Source organism: Culex quinquefasciatus, chromosome 2 (assembly GCF_015732765.1).
Source record: "Culex quinquefasciatus strain JHB chromosome 2, VPISU_Cqui_1.0_pri_paternal, whole genome shotgun sequence".
In the NCBI taxonomy this organism is placed as follows: Eukaryota; Metazoa; Arthropoda; class Insecta; order Diptera; family Culicidae; genus Culex; species Culex quinquefasciatus.
Window position 1 is genome coordinate 66,892,500 of NC_051862.1, and position 27,783 is coordinate 66,920,282.

Genomic DNA, 27,783 nt, shown 5'->3' on the forward strand with positions numbered 1-27,783 from the left:
CCGATGTTCTCTGATCCATTCTGGCCAATCTGGAACCGGTTACCGGTGGCCCCTTGGGAACACTTCCTGAATATATGAGAAACCGGAGAAACCTATCATTCGACATTTTAAACTTCATGAAATTGTAAGATATGACAATCTATGCTCATTAGGGTGTAATATCAAAATCGATTTTCCAGCACAGCATTTTTTCACTTCCTTTTGGGGTCCTAAACAACTCCTCAAAGTTTGGGAACGATTGGTTTAGTCCTCACTTTGCGCAAAGCGATTCAATTTTCCATATAAATTTGTATGGGAAAAACCATTTTTTTGGATTTTGATATTTATAAAATCCACGTTTCACGCTGTACTAAAACCGGATTCATATTCGGATGCTCTGGGAGGTGCTCTACAACTTTCCCGAAGAAAGTATGGTGCTAGCTTGTCCCTGAAAGAAGATACAGCGTGTTCAAAACTCGTCTAAAACGTGATTTTCGAGCAAAAAACACGTTTTAGACGAGTTTTGAACACGCTGTATCTTTTTTTAGGAGCAAGTTAGCACCATACTTTCTTCGGGAAAGTAGTAGAGCACATTCCAGAGCATCCGAATATGAATCCAGTTTTGATATAGCGTGAAACGTGGATTTTATAAATATCAAAATCCAAAAAAATGGTTTTTCCCATACAAATTTATATGGAAAATTGAATCGCTTTGCGCAAAGTGAGGACTAAACCAATCGTTCCCAAAATTTGGGGAGTTGTTTAAGACCCCAAAAGGGACTGAAAAATTGCTGTGCTCGCTAAATTTGGACAATTTTATTTTTTTCCATACAACCATATTACACCCTAATGCTCATGCCGTTAAACTCTGACCCATTCTGGCCACTCTGGATTCGATTACAGGCGGCCATTTGGGACACTTCCGGAGTATGAAAATTTGATAAATGCCAGATGATAGGGTTTTTTTTTTTGCATATTCCGGTAGTGTCCCGAAGGGACCACCGATAATCGGTTCAAAAGTTACCAGACTGGGTCAATGGCATGACCGTAAATTGTCATATAATTCAATTTTATGAAGTTTAATATGTCGGATGATAGGATTTCTATCATATTCCGGAATTGTTCCCAAGGGGCCACCGGTAACCGGTTCCAGATTGGCCAGCATGAACATAAACATTGAAAAATATTTGAAATGGCCTCATTGAAAAAAAATATTGCAAACACTTTCATCAAACTGCCGAACAGAATAGTTCAGCAACCACCGGTAAGGTTGCCGGGTAGTAAATTGACAACCCAATTTGACAACGACCGGTGTGCGGGTGGGTGACTAAACTAAAATAGAAGCGTTACGGGTTAATAGAATAGCAACAATTTCCGCAACGCACCGGTAATGATGCTCTCAAACAGCTGAATTTGACAGCGTAACGCATTGGCTGCGGCAGGCTGCACAGACAAAAGGACCGCAAACATGATGTTTGCGATTTTGGAAACATTTTTTTTCAATATCGAAAATAATTCTTCCAATATTGGAAGAATTCTCGATGAATTCGGAAACGAGCATTGTTTTCGGATTCATCGCAAAAATTTTCCGAATCCGCCGGCCGGATTTTGTTCCGTGTAAACTTGCATTATTACACGGGTTAATATTGGATTTTGAACATGGATTTTTAGCAACATTTAAAAATAATTTTAGATCATCAAAATATTTTCATTATTTTTCATGAATATATACAAGACTTTCTTTGATTGTGTTGAGATCGGGATGTGCGCGTACGCACGTCCCGGCTTCCAAAAATAACACACACGAGATATCCACATGAGGGATATTCGCAGGGGTCAACCCGACCGGAATGTGCAATGGCCGAGCCTCGCCCTGGGGAAACCGCCTTGATGATCACGGTAACCCTGTGCCAGGTAAGTATGCCTTCTGGTGGTTTGGGGGATGTCTTAGCTCGATGAAGATATGGTTCGGTAGCGATTTTTAGGGGATTGAGAAATTTACCTGTGCAAAAAGGTAAAATTCTAAGCAGAAAAAGGTTCGAAAGATATTCTAATGAGAAGTTAATTCGAATCAGAAATTTTTAAACTTTGCCCAATTGTTTAAAGAAGTTTCCAATACGAGCTTTTAGTATCGATTAAACGCTCTCCCGTCGTCAACAACTGGGTTGAGAAATGATTAATAAATTGACTAATTGGTCGAAATCAACGCTCGAACGAAATCAGATCACGACTCCGCGATATGGGTGCGCTTAAATCGATGATTAAGAATGGAAACCTCGAACAGCTGGCCAGCTGGGACCACACACGACGGAACCGTCCACATCTGGGGGTGGAGAGTCTCGTCTTGGTCCGTGATTGACACGGATCGGTCTACTTTCGACAAGATCACGTCAAGCTGGGACGGCTAATTTATTCACCACGGCCATCAAAAACGAGCATCACTCACATTAATTTGGCTTTAATTATCGATCCGTATCAGCATATCTAAAAAAAAATCCTCTGATGAATTTATTATTTCAAAATTTGGTTCCTTATCAGCGTCTGCCATCCAAGGTCTAATTTTCGGATCTGATAACCTAACGACAATCTTGGAGGTTGGCCAATCGGAGAATCCCACCAAGTTAGAGACATCTTGCGCGGTTTGCTTTTACGATCCCGTCTAAATTACCCCACAATTTACGATCGTGTCATCGGTTCTATAAATACAATCAACAACCATCGGAATCACTTCTCGGGACTCCTCCGGCGACCTCCTCGCTAGGGTCTCAATCAGATAGACCAGGGTCCCGTCGGTTGATGTATGATCCGACGATCTCATACGGATCACCTCGAGGCGGGTGGTATCCGATTCTTCATAGATGCGGTGAGCGATAAATTTTACAGTCACCACTCGGAATTGCTCTTGTTTTCGGCAAAACAGATCATGGGAAGATGGCAAGTGATTTTTGTAGATAAAAAGGAAAGCTTTCATGGAGTCACCAATAAAGAGTTGTTAATCGTTAAGAACATTCAAGATTTTAATTTGCAATTTAACATTTTAGGAAGTCGATATTTATTTATATAAGAATTTATTTTGGATATCTGTTATCATGTCCAAAATAAGCCATTGAAACCCTTTTTAAGAGCGTGGCTTATAGTTCGTGGGTGGTCATGGCTTGCAAACGACACACCCGCCCAGGGTTGCCTAATTTCTGCTGTTCGAAAATGTCCGAGCGATCACCCCGCCAGTCAGCCGGCAGTCGGCGACGGCCATCGTTAATTAATTTATGCCCGCGATAAAACAAACCGTCAACGTATTTTCACAGGATCGTAAAACGTATTGATTTACCGAATTCGGGCCTGGGCTGATTGACGTGCTTTACTTTTGACTCATTTCGGTGATGGATCAAAACATTCGCGGTGACACATCACCCATGGCCTGGAATCTAGGGTGGGTGGGGCTGTTATTGACTTGAAAGGGTTGAAATATTTTTTTTTGATTTCAAGTTGACATCGGTTGGCAACCACCCTTGATATGCATAATCAGAGGGGTTTGGCGAGACGAAATAAAACAAACAAATCGGCGGCTCGTCTTCAAAATCAATCTGAGCTTAGGGAAATGGTCGCCTGATTTATGTGTCTTTGGAAAGATTTCCCACTCCGAACGCGGCGGGTGGCCTCGTGGACGAAGATTCACATTTGGCGGCGTGGTTTGATGTTGTTCCACTTTGTAGAATAGTAAAAATATATATAATGCAATTTAAGATAAGCAGCGAAAATGGTTTTATTTTCTCTATGAGAAATTTAGAAGCAACCAAAACTAAAATGCAATGCTTTCAACGTTTTGTACTGTGACTGTTTCTATTTTCTAAATAGTCCGGAAAATTGATAATATAGGATCGGGATGTGCGCGTACGCACGTCCCGGCTACCAAAAATAACACACACGAGATATCCACATGAGGGATATTCGCAGGGGTCAACCCGACCGGAATGTGCAATGGCCGAGCCTCGCCCTGGGGGAACCGCCTTGATGATCATGGTAACCCCTGTGCCAGGTAAGTATGCCTTCTGGTAGTTTGAAGGGATGTCTTAGTTCGAAGAAGACATGATTCAGTAGTGATTTGTAGAAATTCTTCAAGAACCAGGTAAAATCCCGTAATGAACAAATTCAAATGAGATATCTATTCAAATAGGAATAACTCAAACTGTACATCAGCGAATTTTCCCCAACATTTTCCGGAAGCCAAACCCTCTTTCGACCTACTTCCCAGCCCAGGGCCCGTTGAACAATCCCCCGTTCAAACATGTGTTTTCCCTCCTTCCAGCGATGAATCATATCTCACTCGACATCCATCCCCAGTGCCCGGCAGTGTCTTCGAAGCCGGTGCCAGCAGATCCACTTGCCACGATACGTTCGTCAGCTCGGGCCGCATGATCTGATGTACGACCTGGAGATTTTTCATTCAACCCTGGACCCCGGACCAAAGACCCCACGGCGATGATTCCGTTGAGGAGCAGCACGTCGCTTTCATTTGGCATGCCGCCACATTGTATTCAAAACTTGCTGCCCTCCCCTTACCGGCGGTTCCGCGCAAATTCCCCGGGACCCGGAATGGCTGAGAAAATGCTCTCACTCGGAAGAGAAGAAATGAATTGGCCAATAAAACACTGAAACATCAGATAATGATATCAATATAAGGCCAAGACTCATCGAACAATTTCTGCAGAGGATCTCGCGCTTCATCCTGAAAAAAAAGTTAAAGGAACGAGGCAGTGCCTTGCAGCGCGGAGCAAAGTACGCTGAGCCCATCAAATTGTGCAATACAAGAATACGAGTTAATTTGTGGAATGGAACCAGCCATAACAATAACAGGTAATGGCAGCAAACGAGCCGAGGATTCCCGCCACGAATAAATAGGCACTAGGCCGAGGTCGCCACGATCTCTAGCCGATCTGGCGGAACCGTTGGATCCACGTGGTTGGAAAGGGCTTGCAGTTTGGTTTGATAATCCAACAGGAAATTTGCTTTTGCAGAGTTTAAGTTTTCTCATTCGAATTTCCTTTTTGCACAGGTAAAATTCTGAAACTCCTACCAAATCACTACAAAACCATTTCTTCATCGAACTAAGACATCCCTCCAAACCACCAGAAGGCATACTTACCTGGCACAGGGGTTACCGTGATCATCAAGGCGGTTCCCCCAGGGCGAGGCTTGGCCATTGCACATTCCGGTCGGGTTGACCCCTGCGAATATCCCTCATGTGGATATCTCGTGTGTGTTATTTTTGGTAGCCGGGACGTGCGTACGCGCACATCCCGATCCTATTCTGGAATAATAAAAAAACCTATTTGTTCAATCTTTATTCAGAATAAACCTAAAAAAGTTGAAGTTTGCAATATATTGTTTTAAATTAATTACCCTGTGGCTGGATCATCTTTTTATTTGATTAGTCTTTAAAAGTATTGTCTTTTTTATTTTTTGGAGAAAATTATCAAATGTTCCAAGATCCTTTTCTTTAATTGGATAGATCTGGCATGCAAATACTCATATAATAAAATGGATACATAATGAATTAGAGCTGCATTAAACTTATTAGTGCATACAAACACCCATAATAATAATCATTTTTTGATCATCAGTTTGGCTAGTGTTTTCTCACGGTAAAAATATCAATACTTCGAGGCATGCTAATCACAAAACAACCAAATTTCATGGCATCCTTAAAACTGTTTCAAAAGAACCCAATATGTGTCATTTCAACACTTGTATGTAGAGGCAGGGGGCAAAATGGTCCGCCTAAGTAAAATATACCGAAAACCTTACAAAAACATACAAATTTATGAATCCAGTATAGTAGGCCTATGCTTTGGAATGTTCTCTTCAATGTTGTTTACTTGGCTGATGAAAAATACGACTTAAAACTATTTTTGATGCACTTTAAAAAAATGTGTATTTTCGACTAACTTTCCAGGGTGCGGGGTAGAATGGACCACCCTGCGGAGCAGAATGGTCCACCTTAGAAAACAAGCTATTTCGTCTAATAAAACGTTGAAGGGAGATAAGAATTTACTTAAGGGACCTTTCTAACATAGTTTTCATGAAGTTTGATCACTTTTATAAAAATAGTCACTTAACAAAACAAACATTTTTGAAAATAGTGTAAATATATCGAAATAAGACACTATTTTTACAAATAAGCATCAAAATGACTAAAAAATCAACTAATTTTGCATTAAACGTGATTTGTGAAGCTACCAGGAGTGTAATAATCCATTTAGCTCGCATTTCGTAACTTTTGATTGTTTTTATAAGGCAGGAAAAGGGTGGTCCATTCTGCCCCCAAGTGGATTTTAATTTAACACTTCCACCACCAAACCTCTAAATGATTTTAAGGTTCCGTTGTTGTTTGTTTACCTTGGTAGTAACATCTAGTAACATTATAAGCATTGAACAAATTTTTTCAAACAAACCAACTTTTCAGAAAGCTTATTTAAGAACCTCGAAATAAACAACATTTGCGTGGTTTTGTCAGTAATTTACATTTTTGCTCATAATTCTAAACATACAATGAATTCAAACGTCGTTTTCGGTGTGGTGATGTTATTTGACGTCCTTTATAAGACCCTTGCATTACAGTTGGTCTAATTCCATCCTAAAGCCCAAAACCAAGGGTGGCCCATTTTGTCCCCATGGTCCATTCTGCCCCTACTCCAATATTTGGAACAATATGAAAAGATTTTTTTGGACACCAAATATTCAATAAATACTATTTTCTTGGCTTGAGTGTAGTAGAAAAACTATAAATATATTTTTTCATGGGAATTTTAGCAATCAATTCTGCAAATTGGGTTTTATAGACAATTCAGTAAGTCTAGTAGAAAAATAGTTAAACGTTTTACTAAAATGTATTCTAAATAGTTAACAATCGATTGTACATTTTTTTCTTTTCCAAAAGTAACATTTAGAAAAAAGTTAAGTTACTTTCATATTGTTTCGGGAAAAAATGAAGGGGAGTTTGTAAAAAAAACTGCTAACAAAATTCTCATTGGCTTAATTAAATATTCTGGTTCATAAGATTAAATTGCGAGAAAACTGAAACATCTAAAAAGTTAAATTTATTAAAATAAAAGTGAAGCAGAATGGTCTGTTTTACTTATTCGCATCAAAACAGATTATCTTAGTTTTGGCATCTAGGTTCAAATTTATAAACTAAACATTTAAATCAGTTTTTTTTTCATTTTTAACTTGACTGCGTTATTTCATTTTCAACTTGACTGCGTTACTTGACCAAATTTTCTTAGTTTTTTGTTTAATTGCTTTTAAATAACCTTCTGTTACCAAGCGGTTAATGAAAGAGAAATAGTTTCAAGGAAAACCAAATTTCTATTGATCAGTTAAGATTTTGGTGAGTCAATACATACAATAATCTCGAACTCAGAGTTATTTAAAACATTTCTTTGGCGATTATTTAAATTTAAAAATAAAATTAATAACCTTTTCTGCATGATTTTGCATTGTTTTCGAAACAAAATTAAAATATTTTTAAAATACAAGTTGAAGTTAAAAACAAAGACGACCAAAAAAATCAATGGAAATTGAAGTGAAATCAGCTGAAATCATTTTAAAATGTATTCCTTTTGCACATTTTTTAGCATGATTGGGTTTATAACAAATCATTAGAATCATTTATCATCGCAAAAAAAATATTTCGTCAAATCTAACGTTTTATGAAAACTAATAATTGCAGAACAACTGAACTATTGTAAAAAGCATTTTAAATCACTTTTTTCATTCAAATTTTGAAACTATGGCTTGCTGGTTATTTTTTCTTGTCATGTGTAGTTTTTTTGGTAACAGTAAAAAAAAACGTTTTTTCAAGACTGATGGAATCACAATAATTTAAAATTCAAAACCCGCTGGTATTTTAAAAATGTTGTTGTTGTTTATTTTATTAACATAAATTTTACCTTGAGATGTCATTCGTAACTTATTTAAAAAATTAAATGAAGATGTTTTTTTAAATCAAACATTTTTTCAATAAAGGATTAGAATCGGGATGTGCGCGTACGCACGTCCCGGCTACCAAAAATAACACACACGAGATATCCACATGAGGGATATTCGCAGGGGTCAACCCGACCGGAATGTGCAATGGCCGAGCCTCGCCCTGGGGGAACCGCCTTGATGATCACGGTAACCCCTGTGCCAGGTAAGTATGCCTTCTGGTGGTTCGGGGGAATGTTTTCACTTCCAGAAGACATATTTTGTTAGCGTTTGCAGTGATTTTTTTAATAAGACGTTTACCTGACTAAGGTTACATTCTTACCAGAAATATATTATTGTTTTAGAACCATTTGTAGGGTTCTTAACGATCGCAATATTCAAATAAGTTATTCAAGTTGGAACCCGTACACAATTTATTTATTTTTCAGTATTCCTTAAGCTCTTATTAGAACATGTTGTGTCTTTCAATCGAACTCTGAAAATCCAACTCGACACTTCTAGCTGACCGAATCATTCAACTCATCTTCCTTTGAGCCCATTGTGCCGCACGAGCCCGCGCTATCACAAAATTTCCAGCGCACACATGAATGACTTCTCGGTTTGCCGCCCGGTTCCGGCGGAATATTGAAACAAACCGCCAATCCCGCTCATTGATACTACTTCATCTGTGTGGCTAGAGGTAGATACCGTCAGTGTGTTGTATGATCTCCTCCTCCGACTCAGTCCCAGGATCGAGGCATTTCATTTTTGCTCTTATCAGGCCGATTCGATCAATGGCAATTGAAACGAAGAGCTGTGTGAATTGTGCCATTTCCCGGAGAATATATAATTTTCCTATTGATTGCCAATTTATAAATTATTTCGCAAACATTCCAGCGCGTTGTCGTTGGTTGAGTTGATACTCAATGGAGGTTTTTGATAAATTCTCAATTTTTTGTACGACATACGACAAAAAAACACAAAATTCAGTTTAAAAATTGGTTCAAATTAAATCTAACTAAATGCCTAGCAAATATTGAATTAATATTTTTCTGCCAGTGGTCCTGGTTCGTGATGCAAATGCTTAAAGTCATGTAGATGAAACTTATTTATATGTTAAGAGCATTTTTTAATATCAATATCAACAGACCAACGAGGTTCACATAAATCACGGTGCTCAACACTTGCATCTGAAAGCTTATTTTATGGCAGTTATAAAATCCTGCAAATAGCCTAATAGACCGTTAAAATTGCTTCGATTAGCTGAAAAAAAAATCTCCCCATAATGTTTGAATTTGATACTGTTGCGGTTTTTCCTCCTTCAGTCCTGTCTCTAACCAAAGCTGCTCTCAAAGCAGCTTTCTTACGGTAGCACCGCGTCAAACGATATAGGTGGTATAATAAAGCACGAGACTGTCTTTTTTTCCTCCACCCCAAAACACTTTCCAACATACAGCCAAGCGAATCAGTCTGATTTTAATTACAAATTTTTACGATATAGGAGGACCCCGTCATGAAAATGCACATTCGTACTCCCGCCGCCGTCCAATAAATCTTGCTTTTATAGTGTAATCCCGGCTCGGATCGATGGGCTTTGAATGGAAAATGATGCTCTTTAATTTCTCTTAATTCATTCGGGACGATTGCCGCCTCGAAATCTTATGATTTATCACTCGATCTGTTTTCATGCTCTCCTCGAAATCGAACCATTAAACGGGCACGCTGATGATTCAGGGACGGACTTCTTGATCTTCTTCGGCGGGAATCGTTAAAAGTGAATAATATTTTGATATTTCTTGTTGAACTCCATCAAATGATGAGCTCGCCCGAAAGAGAGAGAGAGAGAAAAAAAACACATTTTGGGGAGGAATTTGGATCGACCCTTGTGTGCTGGATGGTACAACCTGATTTTGGGGGAGCTCTCGTCAGGTGAGAGAATCGTAACTAGGGGTTATTGTCGTTTAGGGTGGTGATTTATGGCCGCAAAGGTTATGAATCAAAACTAGATTGGCCAATTTAGAGGGGGATGGTTTCGATGTTAGCAAGAGTGGGGAAAGAATAAAATTTACACCTGAAAATGAGTTTTTCTTTGTGGAGCTTTTTTTTTAATTTTCAACGAGTTTTGACTCATCTTAAAATGTTGCTCGATGCAATAAAAAAGTAAACATAAATAAATCATGAGCAGTCGAACGCGATGGAAAGAATTTTGGAGGGGAAAATTGCACCAAAACTAAACCCAAGGATTCTTTCAGGCATCTCATTATTTGTAATATTTAGCGATTTATTAATATATATTAGAATAAAAAACAGGTTTTTCTTGAAAAACGCATTTTGAATACACAAATCACGGTTAAAATCTTGCCTCAATTAATTTTTCAACCCTCTACTGCCAAAGCCACATAAAATAAGTGGAATTACCAAGCCTATTTTTTTTCTTAAATTTAATGAGTTCTTCTATCCAAACATCAAAAATTGGTTGAAAAATTGATTTTTGGGGAATTTTTAGATCGAAGCCCGCCAAGAGCCTCTTTGTTGACTATCAATTTATTTCAGGTTTCGGTCCGTAAATGTAACAATTTTGTAGGAAGAATACAAAAACTTCTACGGTTGCTGTGCACCCTTAATTTGCAGTGTAATCACTAATTGCAAATTCATTCAAATTACGTCTGATGAAGGAGGCATCGTAATGTAGACATATCGTAGGCATTTTTTCAACCTAAATTCAGTAAGAAATATACACAAAAAAAAATATTTCCGAATGTTACATAATTTATGATGTATCACTTTTGCACGTCATTAAACATTTAAATTTAAATGCAATTTGATGTAAATTTGCAGCAAATTATACGTAAAAACATGATTTTACGTGTGATTCGACCGTTTACGTCGAATTTCAAATTTACATCAACTGAGTTTACATGTGATTAGTTTTTTCCGTGTCGAGTAAATTCACATTTTTTTTTCTGTGTAGCTTAATAGAAAGTTATCAAGTTTCCTTAGGTAAATTGCCTATCACAGTAGTATAACATCAAAGAATTCAAAAACATTTTTCATTAGAATAAGTAATTAAAACTACCACTGAATATGTATAAATTTACAACTTTTAATCTGTAATTTATAAAAAGTCCATATGAATCCATGTGAAAGTCACTGAACATTCCAAAATAAACCTTTTTCCAGTGTAGTAAAATATGCAAAATTGATGAAAATGTCAAACCAAATTCAAAGATACGTGCTTCAATCAAAAACAAAAACTTTAAAGAAAGTTTTGATTTGCTGTAGGAACGCAAGGAAAAATATATTTTTTTTGTGATGTTTTGGTATTTACTTTATAATTTAAATAAATAATTGCTGTGAATTTTTTTATAATTCTTGAACGATCATATTTTCAGTTAAAAAGCCAAAAATTCAAGAGGGTTGAGGCCAGAAGGAACAATAATGTTTAAAATATGTATATATTTCAAAGTTAATATTAAATTTATAGAAAGTAAAAATCGGAGGATAATAGTTCTTTTTCGATGTAATTTTATCTCAATTCCTGCGGAATTTGTAGAATCACATTTTTTACTGATGTAGAACATCACATTTTTCGGACGCAAAATCAACATTTCTAGAGTTAATATTACCAAATTTTTTTAAATGTGTATTAAACCTAAAACCAGACGAAATATGTTTCTAGAAGTTTGAATTTTATAGAAATTTGGTAACAAAACTTTGCAGCTGATGTAATGACATAATTTCAATATTTTTTTGCGAATTTGCAGTGCGGGTTGGGGCGCGTACTTAGTAAGATGGATATGTCTATCGTCGGATTGATATTATTTGGGATTGATGATATTTTTTTTCTAACGTCTGTCAGAGGTAAATTTACATATTATTAGAGGTAGAATTACCTTTTTCCTGACATAAAATATGTACCCCTTGTGCGTCCATTCCGGGAATTACCGGGATTTTTTCAAAACCGGGAATTCCCGAATCCCAGCAATTTTTATATTTTGTCCCGGAAATTTCCGAAACTGAAAAAAAAATCATATTTTGATTTTGGTCTAGAAATTCAGATTTGGTTGTAAAAATAAATCAACAGTTCAGTTCTTATGAATCGATAAGAAATTTAAAGTATTAAAATTTGTATTGTATGTATAATATTAATTTGACTTATTAGAGAAAATGCTTAAAAATTTTAGTTCACAGATCCTCAAATTGCCTAGCCCTTTTAATATTTTCTTCAAAATTGTATATATTTATGAAAAAGACTGATCATGATCATAACCATAACACAAGCATCTTGGCAACGGTATGAATCTTCAAGCAATTTCAATATGGCGACTTGTATCAGAAGAAAGTTAGGCATTTTCGCTAGTTCTCACTGTTCTGTGTTCTGCGTGCACGTCCGCAAACATCGACCACACACATACTAATATAAAGCGCCACCAAGAGGCAAAAGGTAATTACGAATATTTTTGGCAAATTTGTTAAAAAACATGCGGTTTTGCAAAAACAAATGACAAAACTAACTTTTAAGTGTAGTTTGACTATCAAACTTGTAAATTCTTGCTGGTTTGTTCGAAAATTTGATAAAAAATAATAAGTTTTTTGCAGCACCCTTTTTGGAAGGACATTTTTGTTGCCACCTTTTGGTTCCTTGAATTAGTCATGGCTAATTTTACAGTGTAATAAACAGGGCAGCTACCGTTTTGATGGAGGGCAGCGCCACCGTTTTGATGGAGAAAATGATACAGGTTTTGCAGACGAGTTTCAATAGAGCTTTCTAATCCCGATCTCACACACACTAGCGCACAATTTGTTTTGCTGGCTGGTACAAATTTTAACCTCACTTTTTTTCGTGTACGTACACGCAATACAGACAGCTTTTCAAGCCAATTTTTATTTTATTTTTTTATTGATTTCGATTAAAACAGGAACAGAACAAAAAATAGTACTCCGTTTTTCAATTTCATTGCTCTCAAATCTCCTATTGCCTATTCAGACTATAGTCCCGATTTTCCCCAGATGGCGGTAGTGCTTAAAGATAATTTGTAAAGTATGTTTTATGTATAATATGAAATTCTTTGCTTATCTAATTTTACACTGACTGGTATAATTTATTTGTTGTCGTTTCTTGTTTTTTTTTATAATTATTTGCTTATATTGGCAATTAGCGGCGAGAAATATTAAACTAACCTAGGACAGAAAGAGGAGAGACAGAATTGAAGATCGCGACAACAGTTTTTTCAAACCTTTTGTCACATGGTGGATAGATCCAGACAGGGCGCTGGCAGTTATAAGGGGAAAGGAGGTGAAGAAGCTAAGGACCATTCATTCTAAGTGTAATATTTGGTTGAACTAGCTTTTTAGGGCACGGAAAGGAGTTCCATCTTAAATTTAACAATTCAAATTAGCTGGCTTCAAATTGGTGGAACAGTGATTTTTTTGGTTAAATTAGCTAAAATTACAGGTAAATTTACCAACTTGGGATTGGTGAAACAGCTAACCCTGATTGCTGATTTGCTATCCAAAACTGACAGCCCAAATCAAAATGACAGGAGAGATTTCACCAAAAATAATGGTGTTTCAGCACAATTTTGCCTACTTTTTACCGAAAAACTAGCTGGAACCGGCAGCATGGATTTTTTGACAGATCATCAGTTCGAGACCAACATAAAGCAAGAGAACGTCTCGTATCGTGTTTGATCCTGTTTAAGCCGCTCAGTACGCGGAGTTTTGTGACGATTCTGTGTTTGAAAGTCGAAAGTGCAAGTGCGATGGTGGTGCCTGAGTGAATGGATTAAAAGCCAGGAAGACTTTCTGTTGGCTGAGATCTTCAGTTGATTAGGTGAGAAGTTTTTTTTTTTGTGTTGAGGGAAAGAGGTTAGAAGTTGAGCCTCTAATTTTTGTTTGGACGATTGGTGGCATTCCTTTATCGTGAACCCTTTGGCGGGGGAGGTGGAGGCTGGCGTTTGTCCACACTCCACTTTTTTTGTATGGACATCTGTCTACGTGGGGGGAGGCTGCGGGTACAGAGTGTCTAGATATAGACTGGCCAATGTTTGACAGATCCGTACGAGCAAGGCACTTTATGCATTTGAAGCACATCAAAAAATAGAGTTAAATAATGTTAAATTACTTTAAATCAAGTGAAAGTTAATTTGAATTACATTTGGTTGAATTTAGAAAAAAAAGTAGAATTCAGTTAAATTAAGTTAAATTGATTAAATTTTGTTAAAATCAGTAAAAATTAGATAAATTTAATTAAATTTAGTTAAATTATGATTAATTAAAAATCAAGTTTACATAACTAAAGTTAAGTTTAGTATAATTAAACTGAACATAGTAAAAAAGAAATAAATTTAGTCAAGTGTGGTTATATCTAGAAATTTTTGTTAAATTTAATTAAACTAAGATACATTTTTTGAAATTTCGTTACATTTGGTAGAATTTAGTTCAATTGTTGTTAAAAGTTGTTTGGTAAAATTTAGTAAAATTAAGTTGAATTTAGTAAAATTTAGCTGAATTAGGTAAAATTAAGTTAAATTAAGTTGAATTAAGTTAAATTAAGTTAAATTAAGTTAAACTAAGTTAAACTAAGTTAAATTAAGTTAAATTAAGTTAAATTAAGTTAAATTAAGTTAAATTAAGTTAAATTAAGTTAAATTAAGTTAAATTAAGTTAAATTAAGTTAAATTAAGTTAAATTAAGTTAAATTAAGTTAAATTAAGTTAAATTAAGTTAAATTAAGTTAAATTAAGTTAAATTATGTTAAATTAAGTTAAATTAAGTTAAATTAAGTTAAATTCAGTAAAATTTAGTTAAATTCAGTTAAATTTAGTTAAATTCAGTTAAATTCAGTTAAATTAAGTTAAATTAAGTTGAATTAAGTTAAATAAGTTAAATTCAGTTAAATTAAGTTAAATTAAAGTCAATTATGTTAAATTAAGTTAAATTAAGTTGAATCAAGTTAAATTCAGTTAAATTAAGTTCAATTAAGTTGAATTAAGGTAAATTAAGTTAAATTAAGTAAAATAAAAATAAGTTAAATTAAGTTCAATTAAGTCAAATTATGTTAAATTAAGTTGAATTAATTAAAATGAATGTAAAGTTCGATAAATTAAGTTGAATTTGTATTTTTGTATTTTTGTATTTTTGTATTTTTGTATTTTTGTATTTTAGTATTTTTGTATTTTTGTATTTTTGCATTTTTGTATTTTTGTATTTTTGTATTTTTGTATTTTTGTATTTTTGTATTTTTGTATTTTTGTATTTTTGTATTTTTGTATTTTTGTATTTTTGTATTTTTGTATTTTTGTATTTTTGTATTTTTGTATTTTGTATTTTTGTATTTTTGTATTTTTGTATTTTTGTATTTTTGTATTTTTGTATTTTTGTATTTTGTATTTTTGTATTTTGTATTTTGTATTTTTGTATTTTTGTATTTTTGTATTTTTGTATTTTTGTATTTTTGTATTTTTGTATTTTGTATTTTTGTATTTTTGTATTTTTGTATTTTTGTATATTTTGTATTTTGTATTTTTGTATTTTTGTATTTTTGTATTTTTGTATTTTTGTATTTTTGTATTTTTGTATTTTTGTATTTTTGTATTTTTGTATTTTTGTATTTTTGTATTTTTGTATTTTTGTATTTTTGTATTTTTGTATTTTTGTATTTTTGTATTTTGTATTTTTGTATTTTTGTATTTTTGTATTTTTGTATTTTTGTATTTTGTATTTTTGTATTTTTGTATTTTGTATTTTTGTATTTTTGTATTTTGTATTTTTGTATTTTGTATTTTTGTATTTTTGTATTTTTGTATTTTGTATTTTTGTATTTTTGTATTTTTGTATTTTTGTATTTTTGTATTTTTGTATTTTTGTATTTTTGTATTTTTGTATTTTTGTATTTTGTATTTTTGTATTTTTGTATTTTTGTATTTTGTATTTTTGTATTTTGTATTTTTGTATTTTTGTATTTTTGTATTTTGTATTTTTGTATTTTTGTATTTTTGTATTTTTGTATTTTTGTATTTTTGTATTTTTGTATTTTTGTATTTTGTATTTTTGTATTTTTGTATTTTTGTATTTTTGTATTTTGTATTTTTGTATTTTTGTATTTTTGTATTTTTGTATTTTTGTATTTTTGTATTTTGTATTTTGTATTTTTGTATTTTTGTATTTTTGTATTTTTGTATTTTTGTATTTTTGTATTTTTGTATTTTGTATTTTTGTATTTTTGTATTTTGTATTTTTGTATTTTTGTATTTTGTATTTTTGTATTTTTGTATTTTTGTATTTTTGTATTTTTGTATTTTGTATTTTGTATTTTTGTATTTTTGTATTTTGTATTTTTGTATTTTTGTATTTTTGTATTTTGTATTTTGTATTTTGTATTTTTTTGTTTTTGTATTTTGTATTTTTGTATTTTGTTTTATTTTTGTATTTTTGTATTTTTGTATTTTTGTATTTTATATTTTTATTTTTGTATTTTTGTATTTTTGTATTTTTGTATTTTTGTATTTTGTATTTTTGTATTTTTGTATTTTTGTATTTTGTATTTTTGTATTTTTGTATTTTTGTATTTTTGTATTTTGTATTTTTGTATTTTTGTATTTTTGTATTTTGTATTTTGTATTTTTGTATTTTGTATTTTTGTATTTTTGTATTTTGTATTTTTGTATTTTTGTATTTTGTATTTTTGTATTTTTGTATTTTTTATTTATTTTATTTTTGTATTTTTGTATTTTTGTATTTTGTATTTTGTATTTTTGTATTTTGTATATTTTGTATTTTTGTATTTTTGTATTTTGTATTTTTGTATTTTTGTATTTTTGTATTTTTGTATTTTTGTATTTTTGTATTTTTGTATTTTTGTATTTTTGTATTTTGTATTTTGTATTTTTGTATTTTTGTATTTTGTATTTTTGTATTTTTGTATTTTTGTATTTTTGTATTTTGTATTTTGTATTTTGTATTTTTGTATTTTTGTATTTTGTATTTTTGTATTTTGTATTTTTGTATTTTTGTATTTTTGTATTTTTGTATTTTTGTATTTTTGTATTTTTGTATTTTTGTATTTTTGTATTTTTGTATTTTTGCATTTTGTATTTTTGTATTACTGTATTTAATTTTTTTATTTGTCAATAGAATATCGCAACAAAGCCGTACTATTATAATGTAGTTTAAAAAGCCTGGAAACTATTGAAACATCAAAAGAACTTACTCTACCAAAAAACGTACCAAGAATAGCGGAAATACACCAGCAAAAAGTTTTTTTGAAAATTAAAAAACAACTTTACAGGCAGCAAGGGATTTATAAAATGATTTCGAAATTACCAGTTAAAACAGTCGAAAAATTAGCTGGACTTACCGAAAACGAAGCAAGAACAAAAAATAAACGAACTAAATCAGCCAAAAGGTTGGGTGAATAATGCGTGCTTTGCAGTCAGCAACGGAGGCTTTTGAAAGAAAACTTGTAGAAATAGTGGAAAAATTAGCTATTCCAACCAAAACACCTACCAAGAATAGTGGCAAAGTTAGCTAAACTAGCTAAAAAGATGTGTGAAAATACCTGGCTTCGCAGCCATCAATGGAAAATTTTTAGAATGATTCCAAAAAAACTAGTTGAAACAGCCTAAAAACACGCTGGGCTAACTATAAAACTTCCTAGAATACCATAAAATCTAGCTAAAATAGCTAACAGACCTTCTCAAAACATACAGCTTTTGAGACTGACAGCATTTTTCCAGCTTGCAAATTAGTAAAATTTACTAAAAATTTAGCTGGATATATCATTTTTAGGACCTGGATCCAGCTGTCAAATCCAGGATTTATTTTTAGGATTTCCAGCTAAAAAAATTGGTGGTTGAAAAAACAACCAATTTTTTTAGGATTTTTAACCGAAATTTAGTAAGATTCACGATAAACCTTCTTTCCGTGGGGTCTTCCATTAACCGACACAGAAGGTATCGGAGAATGTCCCACATAGTTGACACACGATAATTTCTTTTCGTGTTTCGTCATCTATGGGACGACCCCAATCTGGAAAATCTAAGCAACTCAAAACTATTTAAAATGCCTTTTCCTGCATTGATAATCATATTTAGCTTGTTTGCAATGTTCAGCATCGCAAAAACTTTTTTTCTCACAAAAATAAAATTTTCGTCCATACGTCCATTTCGTGATTGTAAAACAACTGGACAGGTGTATAATGTATTTTAAAACACTTTTTTATTCAAATGTTTTGTTTAATCTTTTTACCTCCTCCCCTGCCTTGTCAGAGTCAAAGACGAGGGACATAAACTTCAAAAAATGTTCGCAACGGCTTTAAGGAGTTTTGAGATTATTTTTTTTATTTTCGGACCCAATCCTGCTGGCACATCACATGGTTTAAAAAAAATATTTTTTTCTCAAAACTAGTCTATTTTTGCCTTTCTTACTAAAGAAAGGTATAGGTTTTACTTTAAGCCAGGACGTCATTTCCATCTTCGTAAATATGTCGATTCAGCGTGAATTTTAATCGGAAAAATCGTCAAAAAATCACACTGCATCGATTTTCGACGCTCTATCGATTCACCTTGACAGAACTCGTCTATCTCGAATCCTCGAATTTTGAGAAAATAAATTCCGTGGAGGTCGAGTGATGTTCGTATGTGGTAAAATTTTGCAAAATTTTGTGTCGCGCCGTTCTCAGCTCCCATAAATCCGATTTCGATTTTTCTGAGTGCAGATGAAAGCTAGTGTGCTGAACCTGGGCGAGTTGCCACGCAAATTTCAAAATATCCATCTGTTTTCGGATGCGGCCAGACTTTTCAACAAAATACACAGTTTTCAAATGAAAATATGGTCAATTTTTTTCATTTTCATATTTTTTTTTATCTCAAAAATTGCATTTTTCGAGCTCTACAACCTCCCAAATTTTCATCCAGATCCATAATCTGGTTCTGGAGTTAGAGCCATTTGATTAACCTACCAAAAGAAAAAAATCCTAAAAAAGGTAAAAGCCCACCTGGTGACCTTCACCAACGTTTTTCATTTCTGACTTTATTCAAAATTTCTTGCTACATTCATAGTACAGACCATGAGTGAGCATCTGAAACAAATTCGACATCGATCGGCAATCCCGATCAAGTTTTAGAACGATTTACTTTTTGCCTTTCTTACTAAAGAAAGGTATAGGTTTACTTTAAGCCAGGACGTCATTTCCATCTTCGTAAATATGTCGATTCAGCGTGAATTTTAATCGGAAAAATCGTCAAAAATCACACTGCATCGCTTCGTCGCCAAGGCGACAAGTTGTCAAGTTGAGCTTCGAATGCTGGCGCGAGAATGCTGGCGCATATATTTTGGCTCGACTTATACTCATTTTGTAGTAGCTTGTCTACCGATGTTTCCTTCAATATGTAAGATATCGTAGCTTTTCGGTTTCTTTTGCCCTGTCCGTTTTTGCATATCTGTCCAATGTTTATTCAAAAACTTTTGTGACATAGGACATTCATCCGGCTACAATCAATTTGTTTTCCGTGCGCTCTTAAAAACGCCTAAATGTAGACTTCATTTGTCGTAAGTTTATCTAACAGGGTTCATTGGATTCCAATAGGAGCTTTCCAAGCTTTCATCGTTTATATCGTTTTCAAAGTTTTCAATGCTGGCGACGCCAATGGCTTTCTACCTAAGGTTCTCGCTATTGAGTGTGTAGTGGTGCGGTTGTTGAAAATAGCTATCTCTGACTCTGTCACTTTCTTAGAAGCTTCTTAGGCTAGCTTCCCTGCGGCACACGCGTTTCACCGAAGCTAAAAAACCAAAACCGCGGTGTGCATTGTCAATGGCGCATGGGAAGCTTGCTATGATCGCGTTTGGCATAAACGCTTGTTTGATTACAAACGTACAAGCATATTGTACGATTGAATATTTTCTTTTGGTGAAAATTGCGTTTTTATTTCTTTTGGAAATCATATCATTTATAATACTTTGCTTTCATCATAAGACTTTCTTTTGTGCTGACGTTATAAATAAACAAAGTCGATGTTATGAATTGAAAAAAGTTCTACCATTGTTATATTCTTTAGTAAGAAAGGCTCTGTCTCACCCCAGGTGGGATTAAATCGGGTTTTTTCATTATTCTTTAATTAACATTAATTAAAATTAAAAGTGGTAAAGACAGCTTGTTTGCATCCAAAGATACGCCTTATCGGAAATTCACTACGGAATTAGTAAAAATAGAGTATGTTCAAAGTATAAAGTCAGTATGAAATAAAATAGTTATTTTTTATGATAATTAATCTCTCCAGATAGCCAAGCTAACCCATACCAAAATCATCATGATCTGCCCCCCTCGCCATTCCATCACCATTCGATAGATCAAAGTCAATCAGTGCAGTCGCGTCCAGCCGGTGGCATGTCTCGTCTAAATACCGCATTAAATTAATATTCTCACAATGGGATACTCCACACAGATTACGGCCGGAGCTACTGTCGGTACGGACCGAGGGGCGCGACAATAGTAAAAAATTAAATAAATTAATTAATTAACTGCCGAAATTAACAAATTAACGAGAAATTAATGATTGTTTACGATCAAAACATCGCCACCTCTTTTAACACCACATTGATTTGACAGTTCGACATTGCGCACGATTGTTGTTGTTGTTTTTGGAGTATTTTTTTTTTTGTCGTCGAATAGTCGGTCTACGATTATGGCGGAGATCACTCCGGTGGACATTCCGGCGGCGGAGATTACTTCAATAGTTGAAGCGGCGACGGTAGCCGGTTCATCGATCGCAAGAATAAACATGGTGGTGGCTACAACAATCTCGACGGCGATGGCGGTGGTGGACACCCAGATCAGCATCTGCAACTGAAGCAGGAGCTATCTTCCCAGGTGAGCGTTTGGTTGCAACAGGTGATTGTGTCACCAACTTCTGACTAACCAACTGAAACATAGCACAATCCGGCAGGTTAACCTCCTTTTGTGTGTACAAAATTGAAACTCGTTTCAGGATCAATTGCCACCCCATAAGTTTCCGGAAAATGGTGGTGGCACCCTTGCCGTTGGCCTGGTGATCAGTTTAACGATGATGTTCCGCAGCAGCACCACCACCAGTAACTGGATCAATGACCCTCGAGAGATTTTCGTGATAACCGTCAGTCGGAGAACGACCGTTGGCAGGAGCCTCCGGCCAACGGAGGTGGAGGTGATGGGTGACTGTTCCTACACGGTTAAACCGACTAGATGGCATGCGCCCGGACAGTTCCGGAAATACGGTCGCGTTCCTAGTTCCGATCCCAAATAAAATGTACAAGCATTACATCACTCCACTGTCCCAGAATCTTCCCTTCAACAGATCGACAGTCGATAGTATGCTGGAGTGCTAATAATAAAATTGTGAAATTGTGCTTTGAAATATAAACTAAAGTCTAAATTACTTGTATTTGTTAAATAATGACAAATTGCAAAATAAATTCAATTTTCAACAGCAGTTTTTTTTTCGCAAAAAAAGAAATCGTTGTTTGTAGTAAGCTGTGAATCCCCAGCCATCGTTGTCCCGCTGTCCCGTCGTACTCCCCGGAGCGATTCACTTGCTATGATGGTGTTGGCAATTTGCGGTTTTTTGCTGTTGCGGATTTCGATTCTGACCCTGCTGCCGTTAATGATAACAGTGGATGATTTTGCTGATCCTCCTGTGCTGCTGGTTAGAATTCGAGTAGCTCTCCCATCCCTAGATGAAGAAATTGGGGAAACTGTTGGGAACTTCCGGCGGCGGGGCATCGAATGCTGCGCCGTCTGTTTGTTCGTATTCAGATCGAACCATCTAAAACAAAGATAAAATTAATCAAAAATCTCCCATCGTTCAAAAATTCCCTTCTTACTTGTCCCCCCACCCGCATAGTCATGAACTATATAACTACTTTATGACAAATAGTTACTTAACTATTTATCAAATGGTCTCTACTATTCATTAAATTGTAACCCAACTATATATGTACGATATATCAAACCATTAATTCCATTCCCAAAATAGTTTTGGTCGATTTTACTATATGAGAAATTAGTTGTTAGGCAGAAAACTATATGAGGTTTTCATACATATGTAAATATTTTTATAAACTTGGATTTTACGTCAAATAGTCATTGCCCAAAAATTGACTATTCCCTATATAGTTTCTGAAAAACTACTTTACCGACACTACTTTGCCGACACTTTAAAAAGACTGCAAAAATGAACCCTACAATTGTTGTGATAACTACTTCGGATATAATCAAATTTGATTTTTAAGTTCTATCGATAGTTGGTGAATGTTTACCGCCATTATATGTGATGTTATTTACGTTGCTGCCGAACTGCTGCCGCCTTATCCGATTGATCTATATCTGTTGGTGGTTTTTCAGTGGTTTTGGTGACATGTTGTGTTAGAAGGAGCAAGCTCGGGGGCAAGTATTTTCGATAAGTCCAAGTAGTCCAAACAATTGACTCATTTTATAGTGAACAGTAATAGTCCACCATGTAGTACACATATTTTTGGTGTATGGTAAGAACAGCATGCCTACTTTTTCTGGAATAGTGAAAGTCAATTTCATGAGCCCTCGTAACATTTTTCTTCTTTTGGGGAGTTTTCTGATAATCTGAGGAGAAGTGGGGGTGTTGAAGGTTCTCTATCATCCAGAGGAATCGACTGTGATCAATTTACTTGATAAAAGTTGAAATTTTTGTACCAATCGTTTAACATATAGTTGGATTATATAACAAACTGTAATTGTACTCCATACTGTTGAAATATTGTTTGAACTATTTGGACTTATAGAAATTTTTAATTCAAAATAGTATGGTGTATAGTAATTTTACTTCATGTAAGTTGACAAATTATTTGGATTATACAAACTTATCGAAAAAAATGTGGCCGCCATCAATTGTGTTCTACTATAGCATTTATAGTAGGTTTTTAGTTCTTACAGGTTCTGACTATAAAAATCTAAAATCTGTGGAATTTTGCTATATTGTTCTCAATAAAGTTGATAAATTGTTTGAACTATTTGGACTTGTACATTTTTTCGTTGAGTCACGTTGTCTAAACAATCCGAACTGTTTAGTGTAAGGTTATTGTACCCCAAATAGTTCAAAAATAGTTAGAATCATTAGATTTACTTCAATAAAAACGTCATCATTTGACGATCAGTTTCGTTATGGTTTTGTATAGTGCCGTAACTATATGATAATGGTTAAGTATGTGGTAACTACATCTCTTTTAGTAGTAATATAGTTTGGACTATTCCCCCGATGGTTTTTGATTATGCGGGCAACCTATCCTCTGATGGTGCTGTTGCTGCTGCTGTTGCATCGTCGCCATCAACGAACTCTGCGAATGAAGCTGCTGCATCGCCGGACGTGGCACCAGATGCTGCAGCCTCGGCTTTTTCGGCATGCTTGGCATCATCCACACGCTCAGATCCAGCTGCAACCTCGCCTTCCTCTGCTCAAACCGGACCAAATCCCCCGAGTCGTTCAAAGCGTCGTACTCCAAATCATCCGGCGTACCGCCGATGTATCCGTTTCCCCAATCCTCCACTGGAAGATGCGTGTCGAAGCCAAAGAATTGTGTCCGCGACATCGAAAATGCGTCGCTGACATTTTCCCCCCCTGAAACTTAATCAAAACACAAACACTTGACACTCTTGACAGTTGTGCGAACGAAAGCGACACGAGGCAAATCAATGTTTTCAAAGCAGGTGTGGAGCTGTCAAATATCCAATAACGCGAGGAATTTAATTCCTTAATTAATTAAATGCAAAAAATAATACATTAAGGCCAATGTCACGCCCCTCGGTACGGACCAATCTGTGGCCGACCAGCAGCTGTGACCGACAACCATTTGCTTTTACATGCACGTTACACACACGCGATGAGATGACTTTACATATTTCAAGTGTCAGTCCGGCTGACAGGCGACTCCCATATAAGTGCGCGCACTCTGGGCTGAACTCTAGGTCCTTTCTCGAAGCAGGGTGTCCATTTCAATTTTGAAATTATTGATTTTCAAAATAGACTTCACCCGGATTATTTTCAAAATCAAACTTTAGCTGACACCCTAACCATTGGCGGGTGCACTATGCGGTCCAGCTGGATCAAGTCTCTCTAGAGTACCCTGCATTCTACTTGCAGCCTGCTGCTGTGATAATCGGCAAATCCCAGGATTAATATCAGGTCGCCGGTTATCCATCAAAAGCCCATGGAGTCCCTCTGCACAGACGACTGACGGCGGCGAATTGTACCTTGTCTGCTAAATGAACTTCCAGCGAGATCGGAGGCGAGTCGGAGCGGGCGATCGGATACAATTGTCGACAGAAATATTTCAAGCACGTTGTTCGATTATTCGGCCTGCAGCAGGCAGAGGGATGCAGAGATTTGCATATGCCATAAATCATTACTCCCGGGAGCATTGGGATGAACAATTTCTCCGCGGATGCGTTTTGTGATGCAGTAAAATCAGGCATCACAGTGAAAGAGGGCTCAGGAGATTGAGTGATTCACTCTTGAGGATATAAAACGTTTCTTAAAGTTGTGCTGGTAAAATAGGTGCTGTGAAAAAATAGTTATTTAAAAATGATATTTTTTTTTAAGAGGTTTTTACAGATTTAAAAAGTACATTAAATTTACCATAAAATGAAATATCCCAAAAAATTTACAATCGTGTAACGAAAAGTGGCAGAATTTCTGAAACTATTTTGTATTTTTCCCGATAAAAAGAACGTTTTTTCGGAGTTCTGAGAACGCCATCAAATTGGGCTTTCAATTTTGACACCAAATTTCCATCTCATCACCGTTTCAGGCTGCAAATTATTGAAAAACACGTATTTTTTCAAATGTTCAAAAATGGAAGGGGTCGTACCGCCCCTCCGTCAAGCGATATCAAAAAACGGACCTCGGTTTCGTAATCAGGGACAAAAGTTATCCCTCAAAACAAAGTTTCACGCAAATCGAAGAGGGGTCGGGACAACTTTTCCGATATCGTGTGAGTTGGCTTAGAATGACCCATTTATAATCCAATATATATCATGGTCTATTTCGTATTACAAACTCAAGCAGTGTTGCAAATGAGTGATAAAAAAGCTATCAATTGATTATCTCTGCACCAAAAACATCCGAGAGTATAGCGGCCGTCACTATAGCTTGTGAGATCTCTTCTTGTGTCTCGTGATTCACAGCGATGTTCTTCTCTATCTATCACTCCTCCCCTTTTCCTCGACTATGCGCTCCGATTAGGAGCCGACCACGCAAGACGTCCCGTTAAACTGGCTTTGGCGAAATTGGTTTTGTGGCGGCTTTTGTGGTTAAACGCTGTTGCGGTAGGATGATCGTGGAAGCGGGAATGAGAGAGAAAAGGAAAATGTCAATCGCGAGTGGGTAAACACGAAAACGTGTTCGGCTATGTTCGGCGCTGAGAGTTTTAATGAAGAGAGAAGAGCAGTTGTATTTGAGGCATGAATATTCAGGCGGGATAATTGTAGTTGCTGAGAGCTGATATTTTGATATTTTAACAACCCTGAACTCAAGATTAAATAAATTGACAAGTCTGATATTTGGCACTAGGAAAAAGGGTATCTTTCCTGGCATTTTGCGGGGTGAATTGAAATTTTTGTTGGAGGCAACTTTTTCAAAAATATGGAAAAAAAGAAAATCTTTTTAAAAGTCTAAAAAAGTCCCGTTAAGTTTCTCATCAATTATGAAGAATTCAAATGTCACATTTTGCCAAAATTTCAGACCAACAAAAGTTTCCTAACCCAAATTTTCCAGTTTTATTGCTTTGAAATGTCCTACACAAAATCAAATAATATTATCAAAATTACCCATTAATCTTAAAAATAATGTAATGTTTTTGGAAAATCGTTCTAACTATTAGATAGACATTATAAATCGATTTTTAAAATGCATGTTAAACCTATGTTTCTAAGCATTAAAGTACACGGAAAGAAATCCAGTCAGCGGATCCGTCGTCTATTCACATTTGCAACAAATTTGTTTACAAATGTAAACGGATTTGCCAACATAATGCCCTTCCTGTTTTGGTAATGTGCTGCATACTTTCAGGTGTTTCTGGTGGTTCAGCTACAAAACTCCTTCCTTTTTTAAAATCTCAAGTTTTTTTTTAATTTAAACGTTTTAAAAACTTTAATAATTCAAAACAAATAAAAAAATCTAAAAAAATAAATTTCAAAACTTTCAAAAATATCATAATTTTAAAAAAATTCCAAAAATTGTTGACAGTTGACATTTGAAAGTTTTCCTACATTTCATGACATTTGAACATTTTCTGTCATTTTCGCTGTTATTTTTGACATTTGCTGGCATTTAGACATTTTCTAGCTTTTGTTGACATTTTTGGCATTTGCTGACTTATGTGAAATTTCTGACATTTCTGACATTTTTTACTCTTGTTAAATTGTTTACATTTCTGATTTTTATACCTAGGGGAACAGCATCTAATTCCAGCGTGCCTCTAATGTTGGCAGGTCAGAATTTTGACAGTTTAAATAGTGAAAATCGGCAAATTTGATGGAGTTAGGAGCGAGTGCTTAACCTGCCAAACATACGAGAGTTTCCCCTATTTGACTTCTGGTGACATCTTTTACATTTTTTACAATTGTTATTTGATTAAACTTTTAATATTTGCTGGCATTTTTTGAAAATAGATCAGTTCTCTACAAAATCGGTAGTTTTTCATTAATTTTAATTTTTGTGTTTTTTAATCCGGCTGAAATTTTTTTGGTGCCTTCGGTATGCCCAAAGAAGCCATTTTGCATCATCATATAATTTTCCATACAAATTTGACAGCTGTCCATACAAAAATGATTTATGAAAATTCAAAAATCTGCATCTTTTGAAGGAATTTTTTGATCGATTTGGTGTCTTCGGCAATGTTGTAGGTATGGATACGGACTACACTGGAAAAAAATGATACATGGTAAAAAAAATTTGGTGATTTTTTTATTTATTTTTTTATCACTAAAACTTGATTTGCAAAAAAACACAATTTTTATTTTTTTTTATTTTTTTATATGTTTTAGAGGACATAAAATGCCAACTTTTCAGAAATTTCCAGGTTGTGCAAAAAATCGTTGACCGAGTTATGAATTTTTGAATCAATACTGATTTTTTCAAAAAATCGAAATATCGATCGCAAAAATTTTTCAACTTCATTTTTCGATGTTAAATGAAATTTGCAATCAAAAAAAAACTTTATTGAAATTTTGATGAAGTGCACCGTTTTTAAGTTATAGCCATTTTCAGGTAACTTTTTTTAAAATAGTAGCTGTTATTCATTTTTAAAATTAGTGCCCATGTTTGCCCAATCTTGAAAAAAATATTTTTGAAGAGCTGAGAAAATTCTCGAATGGCCGAAATCTCTGAGAATTGCTCAATATTGAATTTTCTTACAGTTTATGACATTTGCTGCCATTTATGTTATTTCTTGAATTTCTGGCATTTTAGATATTTCGACTCTTGCTGACATTTTGAACATTTCTGAAATTTCTGACACTTTAAACAATTTTGGAATGAAATTAGAGGATTGTCGAAAGATCTAACTGATTTTTTAACGTTTTGATGGGTTTTGACGAGCATTTTCTTAGCTTATTGAACTTGCTCCACCTTCACCTATTTCACCATAAACTACTTATTGCCCCATGAGATTTTCATGATTCATTTATTTTTATTGGTGTTCAACTATTGCCAAAATATGCAGTGACAAAATATGGTACCAGAAAATGCAAGTTGATTAGAAACTTGATGCAAATTTAAAATTTTCTATCAATTTTCAGTAAAAGAAAAAAATATTGTAAAATTGATAAAACTATAG

General features: G+C 34.5%; 1 protein-coding gene and 4 non-coding genes across 5 annotated transcripts; 2 read left to right on the forward strand and 3 right to left on the reverse strand.

Moving 5' to 3' along the window:
• Window positions 1–1,736: 1,736 nt before the first annotated feature.
• Window positions 1,737–1,901, reverse strand: LOC119768192. Its single transcript, XR_005278003.1, has one exon. It is a non-coding gene; the product is annotated as a U1 spliceosomal RNA (small nuclear RNA).
• Window positions 1,902–3,857: 1,956 nt separating this feature from the next.
• On the reverse strand, window positions 3,858–4,023 carry LOC119768190. Its single transcript, XR_005278002.1, has one exon. It is a non-coding gene; the product is annotated as a U1 spliceosomal RNA (small nuclear RNA).
• Window positions 4,024–5,114: 1,091 nt separating this feature from the next.
• On the forward strand, window positions 5,115–5,280 carry LOC119768189. Its single transcript, XR_005278001.1, has one exon. It is a non-coding gene; the product is annotated as a U1 spliceosomal RNA (small nuclear RNA).
• A 2,732-nt stretch (window positions 5,281–8,012) lies between these two features.
• On the reverse strand, window positions 8,013–8,178 carry LOC119768183. Its single transcript, XR_005277995.1, has one exon. It is a non-coding gene; the product is annotated as a U1 spliceosomal RNA (small nuclear RNA).
• On the forward strand, window positions 8,113–21,398 carry LOC119766047. Its single transcript, XM_038250407.1, has 4 exons — window positions 8,113–8,170; window positions 20,388–20,409; window positions 20,698–20,812; window positions 20,931–21,398. The coding sequence occupies exons 1-4, from the start codon at window positions 8,113–8,115 to the stop codon at window positions 21,222–21,224; spliced, it is 489 nt and encodes a 162-aa protein (XP_038106335.1). The 3' UTR covers window positions 21,225–21,398.
• The last annotated feature ends 6,385 nt before the right edge of the window (window positions 21,399–27,783 follow it).

Excerpts from the sequence above, each read along its gene's own strand:
- LOC119766047 (XM_038250407.1), top strand. The coding sequence starts at position 8,113 with ATGGCCGAGCCTCGCCCTGGGGGAACCGCCTTGATGATCACGGTAACC. Across the intron at positions 20,410-20,697 it reads TACGGCCGGAGCTACTGTCG|CCGGTTCATCGATCGCAAGA; the intron begins GTACGGACCGAG and ends CGGCGACGGTAG. Across the intron at positions 20,813-20,930 it reads AGCAGGAGCTATCTTCCCAG|GATCAATTGCCACCCCATAA; the intron begins GTGAGCGTTTGG and ends AACTCGTTTCAG.